This window comes from Primulina tabacum, chromosome 1 (genome assembly GCF_025594145.1).
Source record: "Primulina tabacum isolate GXHZ01 chromosome 1, ASM2559414v2, whole genome shotgun sequence".
NCBI classification, from domain to species: Eukaryota; Viridiplantae; Streptophyta; class Magnoliopsida; order Lamiales; family Gesneriaceae; genus Primulina; species Primulina tabacum.
The window spans coordinates 34,536,051-34,546,869 of record NC_134550.1 but is presented as its reverse complement, the minus strand read 5'-3'; the positions used below and the strand labels follow the sequence as shown (position 1 = coordinate 34,546,869).

General features: G+C 32.1%; 3 protein-coding genes across 3 annotated transcripts; all 3 read right to left on the bottom strand.

The window, feature by feature from the left end:
• Positions 1 to 2,552: 2,552 nt before the first annotated feature.
• On the bottom strand, positions 2,553 to 3,365 carry LOC142508361 (secreted RxLR effector protein 161-like). Its single transcript, XM_075619529.1, has one exon. It carries the CDS (start codon positions 3,363 to 3,365, stop codon positions 2,553 to 2,555), a length of 813 nt encoding a protein of 270 aa, XP_075475644.1.
• A 2,910-nt stretch (positions 3,366 to 6,275) lies between these two features.
• On the bottom strand, positions 6,276 to 7,340 carry LOC142508329 (uncharacterized). Its single transcript, XM_075619528.1, has one exon. It carries the CDS (start codon positions 7,338 to 7,340, stop codon positions 6,276 to 6,278), a length of 1,065 nt encoding a protein of 354 aa, XP_075475643.1.
• Positions 7,341 to 9,869: 2,529 nt separating this feature from the next.
• Positions 9,870 to 10,461, bottom strand: LOC142518751 (uncharacterized). The gene has a single exon (XM_075621568.1). The coding sequence runs from the start codon at positions 10,218 to 10,220 to the stop codon at positions 10,023 to 10,025; it is 198 nt and encodes a 65-aa protein (XP_075477683.1). The 5' UTR covers positions 10,221 to 10,461; the 3' UTR covers positions 9,870 to 10,022.
• Between the last annotated feature and the right edge of the window lie 358 nt (positions 10,462 to 10,819).

The following is a 10,819-nucleotide window of genomic DNA, read 5'->3' as shown; positions in this document are numbered from 1 at the left end:
ATGCTCAGTGGCCGGGTAATGTTGTCGTTGATGTCCCTGCCGCCGGGTACCGCGGTTATACGTAGATGGATCCATCGACTGACACGATGATACGAATGTAACAACTAATGAACAGAATTCAATTGAAGTAAACGAACACATATATATTGATATGATGATATATGTTTTGAAAACTTTTATGCTTTGACAGGTAATGATTATGCATATATACGACTATTTAAGATCATGAAATGTATTATATTAAGGTACTTTTCACTATTGCCTGTTATGTATATGTTTTTTCTATAACGTTACAAGTGTGTTGAGTCTTTAGACTCACTAGTTGTGAATGATGTAGGTGATCTTTCGGTTGAGGAGAGTGGAGGCATGAAGACTAAGCAGGCTGAGCAGGGGGTGCACTGGATAAACCGAGGACCTTGTGTTTTTCCGCATAATATGTTTACGAGACGTGAGTTTAAGTATTATGGTTAAATGTTTTGAATCTTGTTATACATTGATGATTTAGCAGGATTTTTAATGGTTATGCTTGAATTCTTTTAAAGAACAGTCTATGGTTTTGAGGATGTTAAATTGATTTTAACTGCAATATTTTTACTAGTATCGGAATTCTCTTATTTTAAAATGTGTACTTTACAGCAGTTACTGCATGCATGCATGAAAATGTTTAATTCGAGATTTAATTTTTAAAAAAAAATATTTCTAGCAGACGTTTCAAGATTAATAAAATTATTAGGCCTCAAATATCTAAAAATACATATTTCCAAAAAAATCTCTTATAAAATATATAATATATCTTGCTCCCACTACTTAACTTAAACTTGACCTTAAAAATGCAATAATTCTTAAAATATTAGAATAAATATTTTCTTTACTAAAAATAACAATTTAGCTTTTAAATCATTAACACTTTAATCTTCTCCGGTCTTCCATTCCTGCCAACTAGTGATATTTGTATGAAAATATTTAAATCAAATAAAATTATACAATTAATCATTTATTCACTCAAAATATATTATTCATGCATCCAAAATCATTTAATTATAATATTTTAGCAATTTAATAATTTTCATATATGTGGTCTACGTGGACTGATTTTCGGACGTTACATTAAAGTTTTTTCTTCAAAATTTCCAACATATTAAATTAATATCATTCAATAAAGCCAGCTTGAAAATTTACCGTGACATAAAATCAATATTTGCAGTGATAAAAAATAAAATATTTATTAGAAAAATTATAAAATCCGTCCCATAAATTCTGGTTTCACTTTTAGTTGATCAAAATTTGATCTTAATATAATTAGTTGATATTTGTTAAATTTTTAGTCCTTTTTCTTTGGTGTACTAACATAACCTGAAAATTGGCAATATGGATTTTGAGTCAGCGTACGCGGCGATATATATAACTAATAAAGTAAAAAAATATAAAATCTTCTAATCATAAAATATTACAAAATAATTACCTTACTTTTGTTCATTTTAAGGCTTCATATTTTGAAAACTTTGTACAATAGCTTCATGACCAACTATTAGAAATATCTTTCTCTACATACACAATAAGACCATCATTCATCCAATCATCACTCATTCAATTGTGCAACCTGTCCTTCACAATTCTCATGAGAGAATCATTCTATTTACATTCTTCAAGTACAATGAAATAAAACAAAATTTAGGCCTAAACATAACAATCAAGAATAAAACCAACACAAAGTCATAATTCTTCAATCAGTTTCGACCAAATAATCAAGAATGAAACTATCATAACGTCAGAATAAAACAAATTATAATAAAAACTTGTGTGACACGGTCTCACGGATCGTATTTTGTTAGATAGATCTCTTATATGGGTCATCCATAAAAAAATATTACTTTTTATTGTGAATATTGGTAAAGTTGACCCGTCTCACAGATAAAGATTAGTGAGACCGTCTCACAAGAAACATACTCATGTTTATATTCAACCCATACAATGAATTCATTTTAATTACTTTGAGACTTGAGCTGAATCTAATATCAAATTTCCAATAATTGAATTCAAAATCAAATTATGTAATTTTCATGTCATACACAAAAAATATATTAAATCAAAAATAATTGACAAACATTTAACTTGGCTGATGGTTTTGAAGTAATTTATGCCTTGATGTTGCCAAATTGATTTGTGATTCAACGCATAATGCATAATAGTACAATCACTAGTTTTTTTTTTAAAAAAAATGGTTTGAGTAAGCCAATGAAAAAAAATCAACCTGTTGTGAATAGTAGAAAATATAGAGAAGAGAGAATGATTTTTTGTGTGCTTTATTCATCATTGGAGACCTCTATTTATAGAGTAGATTTACAGAACTTGAATAGGTAAAAATATCAATAATCATCTATAATATCTTTTCTATAATACTCACCCTTAGATGATTATCGACTCATTAAATCACTTCTAAGAGATGTGGGAGTTCAAATGCTGCCTCGTTAAAACCTTGTCAGTAAAAACCCAATGGAAAAATCTGAACGAAGGAAAAAGAGTACAACAATAGATACTCCCCCTGATCTCAATCATCTGAGATTCTTCAACTGATGCATCCCTATCTTGTGCACCAATTTCTTGAATGTTGTTGAAATTGGTAATGCCTTTGTAAATAAGTCAGCTACATTGTCGCTTGAGCGAATTTGATGGACGTCAATATCACCATTTTCTTGAAGCTCATGTGTATAGAAAAACTTCGGTGAAATATGCTTTGTTCTATCACCTTTGATGTAACCTCCTTTTAACTGCGCAATGCAAGCAGTATTATCTTCGAATATTACTGTTGGGTCATCTTTGACTGTTGGGAGTCCACATGATTCTTGAATATGTTGTGTCATAGATCTCAACCACACACACTCCCGACTTGCTTCATTCATTGCAATGATCTCAGAGTGATTTGAAGACGTCGCTGTTAAGGATTGCTTCACCGACTTCCATGATATAGCAGTGTCTCCTCTTGTAAACACATAACCTGTCTGGGATTTAGCTTTATGTGGATCAGAAAGATATCCTGCATCTGCATATCCGACTAAAAGAGATTTTGATTTTGTCGAATAAAATAATCCCATATCAATTGTACCCCGAAGGTAACGAAATATGTGTTTTACACCATTCCAATGTCTTCGGGTTGGACATGAGTTATATCTCGCTAAAAGATTAACAGAAAATGATATATCTGAGCGAGTACAATTTGCGAGATATGACAATGCATCAATGGCACGTAGATATGGTACTTCTGGACCAACGATTTTTTTTCCATTTTCAGGTGGTCGAAAAGGATCTTTGTTAGCATCAAGTGATCGAACAAACATTGGTGATGCTAATGGGTGTGCCTTGTCCATGTAAAAGCGCATTAATATTTTTTCTGTATATGATGATTGATGAACAAATATTCCCTCTTGCAAATGTTCAATCTGCAATCCGAGGCAATTTTTTCTTTCCTAAATCTTTCATCTCGAACTCATTTTTCAAGTAATTGGCAGTTTTAGTAAGCTCTTCTGGAGTGCCAATAAGATTTAGATCATCAACATATACTGCCACAATTGCAAAACCCTCATCTATTCTTTTTATAAAAGCGCATGGACAAATAGCATTATTTGTGTATCCTTCTTTTAACAAATATTCACTAAGACGATTGTACCACATGCGACTAGATTGCTTTAATCCATATAAGGATTTATGCAGTTTTATTGATAACATAGCCTTGGGCGCTTCACCATTTTCTTTCGATAGTTTGAATCCTTCAGACACTTTCATATATAAATCACTATCAAGTGAACCATAAAGATAAGGAGTTACAACATCCATAAGTCGCATATCAAGAGTTTCTGATACTGCTAAACTGATTAGGAATCGAAAAGTAGTGGCATCCAACACAGGTGAATATGTTTCCTCATAGTCAATTCCAGGTCTCTGCGAGAAACCTTGGGCTACGAGTCGGGCCTTGTATCTTACAATTTCACCATTTTCATTCCTCTTTCGTACAAAAACCCATCTGTATCCTACTGTGATTACATTTTCAGGTGTTCGTACTACAGGTCCAAACACTTAATGTTTTTCTAGTGAGTCTAATTCAGTTTGTATGGCCTTCTTCCACTTTGGCCAATCATCTCTTTGTTGACACTCCTTAACGGATTGTGGTTCTGGGTCTTCATTATGTATGATGTCAAGGGCGACATTTAGGGCAAAGACATTGTCAACAATTGTGTTATTTTGATTCCACAATTTTCGAGATGATATATAATTTATTGAAATCTCATTATTTTCCTGAGAATTTGATTCTTCAGGAATAATATTATCCACGTTTGGTTCATTGATCTCTCTTACTATATCATCCAAGATTTCTTCTTCGGGAGCTTTTGAATTTTCTTTCTCTTGTACCTTTCTTTTTCGAGGTACAATATCCTTTGAACCAATTGGTCGACCACGCTTCTGGCGTATTTTAGATTCATTTGCAGGTTGAATAATAGCTAGTCCTACGGGGACATCAATTTTTACAGGGGTATTCTCTGCATGTATATGTGACTTTGTCACATTCTTTGTATTAACAAAAGCATCGGGCAATTGATTTGCAATTCTTTGCAAGTGAATGATTCTTTCAACTTCTTGCTCACATTGATTATTTCAAGGATCATAATGAGATAGTGTTTTCTCATTCCAACAAATCTTTTGTTGTTCTTTGGGACACAACTTTATTTCTCCTAGATTTGAAAATTCCAATTCATCGAAGTGGCAATCTGCAAATCTCGCAGTAAACAAATCTCCTGTTAAAGGTTCCTAAAATCTAATAATAGATGGTGAATCATATCCCACATAAATCCCAAGTCTACGTTGTGGGCCTTTTTTGGTTCGCTGTGTAGGTGGGAGAGGGACTTGTACTGCACAACCAAATACTCGAAGGTGAGAAACATGAGGCTCTCGACCATAAGCAAGTTGTAAGGGTGAGTATTGGTGATAATTAGTTGGCCTTATACGAATCAATGATGCAGCATGTAATATGGCATGTCCCCACACAGATGATGAAAGTTTGGTTCTCATCAATAATGGTCTAGCAATTAATTGCAAACGCTTAATGAATGACTCTGCTAAGCCATTTTGTATATGGACATGGGCAACCGAATGCTCAACTGAAATCCCTATTGACATACAATAGTAATTAAATGTCTGCGATTTAAATTCAGCAGCATTATCAAGACGAATTGTCTTGATTGAGTGATCTGGGAATTGAGCTCGTAATTTAATAATTTGCGCAAGTAATCTAGCAAAAGCTATATTTCGAGTTGAAAGCAAACTAACATGTGACCATCTAGTAGACGCATCAATCAATACCATGAAGTATCGAAATGGTCCATATGGTGGGTGTATAGGTCCACAAATATCCCCATGAATTCTCTCCAAGAAGGTTGGGATTTCAACATCAATCTTTGTAGGGGAATGTCTTATAATTAGTTTGCCTTGTGAACAAGCTACACATGGATAATCATTGTGTAAAAGAATCTTCTGGTTCTTTAGAGGGTGTCCATGTGAGTTAATTATTATTCTGCGCATCATTGTTGCCCCAGGGTGACCAAGTCGATCATGCCATAATTTGAAGCTCTGTTGGTCAACAAACTTCTGGTTTGTGACAATGTTTGCTTCGACTGTTTTTATTGTTGTAAAATATATTCCAGAAGGAAGTGCACATAATTTTTCTTTTATTTGCTTCTGGCCAGATATAATAGATGTTATGCAAAGGTATTCGAAATTAGTTTCATTTAATGTTTCAATATGGTATCCATTTCGGCGGATGTCTTTAAAGCTAAGCAAATTTCTACTGGATTTGCTCGCATATATGGCATTTTCAATATATAGGGTTGTATTATTTGGTAAAATGATTTTTGCCTTTCCATAACCTTCAATAATTTTTTATGCACCCGATACTGTTGTAACATTATTTTCAGCTAATGTTAACTCCAAAAAATACCTTTTATTTTGAAGAATGGTATGTGTTGTATTACTATCCACTAAGCATTCATCCTGACATTTCATCGTTAATCTAAAATAAAAATATAATTCAATAAGCTAAATTCAATAAATAATGTGTAAAGCTTTCAAAGGAAATATTTTATTGAATAATGAGAACATTTATTGAATAACAAAATAAACCTCCATGACAAATCCTAAACATGAACTGAACATCAAAATAAAAACGAGACCACGATAACCTAATAAATAATAGAAATTCAAAGTAGGAACAAGAGCAATGAAAGCAATTACTTATTATTTTCTAACACACCACCACCAATCAAATTATCTGTATTTCCATCTGGATTAGCAAAGAAATCAGAGACGTCCAAGTGAGTTATATCAATTGGATCATCATTGTCCACAAAATTTATCTCCATTTTTCCATTTTTCTTGATTGATTTTTGATATAGATCCAGAAGATGTTTTGCCGTACGACAGGTACGAGACCAATGCCCTTCCATTCCATATCTATAACATTTTTCTTCATATACTTTGGAACTCTTCTCCTTTGCTTCTTCATTATTGGAATTCCACTGCTGGTGGCTTGTTTTATGTTTCTTTTCATTTTGTTGCTGATAGTATCTTCTTTGGCCACGCCCACGCCCACGCCCATGCCCACGTCCACGTCCACGTCCATTGTTATGATTTTGAGTGGAATTAGCATTCGCTTCAGGAAATGCAATTTCATATTCTTCAGGAAATGTAGTTCCATTTGCTTCAGGAAATGGTGTGAATCCAGTTGGGCGCATTTGGTGATTTTTCATGAGCAGCTCATTGTTTTGTTCAGCAACTAATAAGCATGAGATGAGTTCAGAGTACCTTTGAAATCCACGTTCACGATATTGCTGCTGCAGGAGCACGTTTGATGCATGAAAAGTGGAGAATGTTTTTTCTAACATGTCTTGATCAGTGACTTTCTCTCCACAAAGTATCAGTGTGGAACTAGTCTTGAATAATGCAGAGTTATAGTCACTTACGGACTTAAAATCTTGTAACCGTAGGTGCATCCATTCATATCGGGCTCTTGGGAGAATTACAGTTCGTTGATGGTCAAATCTTTCTTTTAGATTTTTCCAAAGCTCTCGTGGCTCTTTCACATTGAGATATTCGACTTTCAACACATCATTGAGGTGATGACGGAGAAAAATAAGTGCCTTTGCACGGTCCTGCTGGGACATTTCATTTCCTTCTTTTATTGTATCTCCTAAATTCATAGAGATAAGGTGAACCTCGGCATCCAAAATCCATGATAAATAATTTTTTCCAGTCAAGTCAAGTGCTTCAAATTCAAGTTTGGTGATGTTCGCCATTGCAACTTAAAAAAATTTTTTTATATAATTAGAATCATGACATAAATAGAGTAAAATTGCATTACTATTATTGAAAATAAATATTATAACAAATTATGCATGTTACTACTTTTACTATGCAATTTTGAAATTTTGTTATTCTATTTGTTAAACTAACATCGATGCAGGTGTACATTGAGATCTGCTCAATTAATAATTTATGTATCTATTACAAATTGAACTAATTACAAATTGTAGCATTATAAACTAAAGAAAAAAATAAAACTCTTTTATGCACAATTATTCTAAATACGTAAAACAAATATCACAGAATCCTGCCCAACTTCGTAAACAAGCCATATATTTCTTGAAAAGGAAAAAATCCAACACTTTGGACTTAAAGAAATTATAATAAAATTTATGTCTTAAAAAAAAATTACTCCCACACCTAGATTTCTCACACCACTGCTGCGGTTGTGAAGAATTATTATAATTTTTTTTTTGATCCAATTGATATCAAAAATAGTGTTGTGATTGACTCAAAAATTATCATAAAACTAGTAAATACTAGTATTCACACAATATTTTAGCGACTATTTAAATCATCAAAATCCAAATAATATAAATCTTAAATAAGCAATCCAAGATATGAAAAAAACTTAAATCAAAACAACAATACATTTATAATCAATATTCTTCAAGAATATTGTCGAAACATATGATAGTTATCTAAATTCTTCAGGAATATGATAACATTATATTTTATATCAATATTATTCATAGATATTGATAGATCTTTATGATTTTAGATCAAGATTCTTCGGGAATATTGATAAATCTTATTCATCTATATTTTATTCATAGATCTATAAATATCTTCAACATAAAGTTGTGTTGTGCTACTTTAGGAATATCAACATAAAATTAAAAGTTGTGCTTCTTCAGGAGCATCAATATAAATCTATAATTTGTGCTGCTTCGGGAGCATCAATATTAAATCTAAATATTGTGCTTCTTCAAGAGCATTCATACAAGAATAAGAATAAATTATTTATAAATTTTACTTTGAAGAGCACTCGTGCTGATAACGTGTTGTGAATAGTAGAGAATATAGAGAAGAGAGAATGATTTTTTGTGTGCTTTATTCATCATTGGAGACCTCTATTTATAGAGTAGATTTACAGAACTTGAATAGGTAACAATATCAATAATCATCTATAATATCTTTTCTATAATACAACCAAACTTATATAAGTTTTTATTTTTTCTGATCCAATGTGGGCATCAACCCAGTGCGGCCCACATTGAGCCTACATGAGCGGTGCTTATGAACATGACGTCATATATTAGTAATGTATACAGCCCAACATCAATATTTCGGTAAAAAATGATAAAAAAGAAAACAAAAAGTAACTTACTAAGTAATGAAGTACCATGAACAAAATTTCGAGTATATATAATTCTATCTATTAATTTATAATACTTCATTAGTCTCTAATATAAATGCTAAATTTCTATTTTATAACTCAAATATAAAATATTCGTTAAATAAGGGTAAAACGACGGTTTTTTTTTTTAAATAATTTAATTTTCAAAATTAATTTCAAAAATAATTTAAAAAAAAAAAGTTTGCAAAACTACCACAATCCGCTGCTCACGTGGAGCGGCGTCCGTGATTTGTAAGTAGGTGTGCTCCGGAATATTTAGCGACGGAATTTATAAACAAACCCATCGCTAAAATTGAATCCGCGACGGTTTGTGACAACCGTCGCTAAAATTGATTCAGCAACGGTTTAGTAATCGTCGCTAAAATGGGATCAGCGACGGTTTTTATCAGCGACGGTTGTTTAGAAACCGTAACCGTCGCGAATAATTTTAGCGACGTTTTTTTATATATTCCGTCGCTAAATATTCCGTCGTACGGACATGGCTCCACGTGTGCAGCGTCCACGCTTACGAAGCACGGACGCTGCTTCACGTGGTGGTAGTTTTGCAAACCTTTTTTTTAAATTAATTTTAAAAATCAAATTATTTTAAAAAAAAACCGTAAAACGACACATTTTATTGTAAAATTTAGTTTTCTAATTTTTTTTTTAATATATGTGAAAACATAATTAACCCAAAATGCATGAGACGGTGACTTTTTTCGCTAAAAATAAATAACTTCTAATGGAATTATTAACTTTTAAAATTTTGAAATTAAAGTCATAATTAAATTAAGGGACCAATAATATTTTGTGCCTACATATAATATAAATTTACCAATGGTTTGAAATTATCAAAGACTGATATTTTTAGAAATATTATGGGAAACATAAACTTAGATTAAAGTTAGTTACTATAAATTTTTGTGATGAAATTTATCTATGAATAGACAGACATTAACAAGTAAATTAAATGATTTTTCGTATATCATCTTGTTTTGAACGATAATAATAAATTTTAAAATAAATATATATATCAAATATAAATTAAAAGAATAATGAATTAAAGTTTAATTTATTAATTTCAAAGGAGATGACTAGAAACCGAGAATCCGCCACTTTCACGAAATCTAAATTCTTGCACACTTTTCTATTACAGTATGTTATTCGAATTTACCAGTTTGTACACGGTGAAATTTCCGCAGAAAACCATATGTATAATCTACACATACATATAGATCATGGCACAGAAGATAAGCAGGCAATTAAATTAAAATTATCAAGCGAAGTAAGAAGGCTTGCCGGGGCGATCGGCGGATTTGAGGGTTTTCTCAATGATCTTCCGAGCTTTCCGGCTTCGGATCTCGACCTTAACGCTCGCGCTCTTGTCCATCTTTACATAAGGCTTCTTCAATTTCTTCAACGATCGGACCTTGGACTTTATAGATTCCACCAGATTCTCCAGCTGAATCGCCATTTTCCCGAGTCTATAGGCTCTACTGTGTTTACACCAACAAATGAAAGGTTGGTTTGATTTATTCTTTATATTTTTTTATCAGTCTTTTTAGTTAGTAATTTTGATTAATTTTGGGTTGAGAATTCATTAAATGTAGGGGATATTGCGGACGAAAAGGCGACGGATCTCGGCGGAGGAAGTGGGGTGTGCCCGGCCGAGAAGTTGACACTTGCATGAATTATAGCAGTCTTAACGGTCTTTGTTGTCTATCGAATGGACTTTAAAACTATTGACAAATAACTCCGAAAATTGTAATTTTTGTCATTGAAAGATGATAATATAAAAGGAGATGTTAAAAAACAAATATACAAAATTAAAATTATAAATTTTCCTCGAACATGTATGTAAAAGTTTGACTTGTACAAAAAAAATAGGTCTTTTGTGACTGTTTGACAAATTTATGTCCGTGAGATAGATCAAGTCGGTTAATACATGTTGCAAATTAATAATTCTCACAAAATAATATTTTTTTATGGCTCATAGCATCTGTAATCACAAAATTGATTCATAAAATGATCTCATAAAAATTTTGTTATAATAGAATCATTTCTTTTAACTAT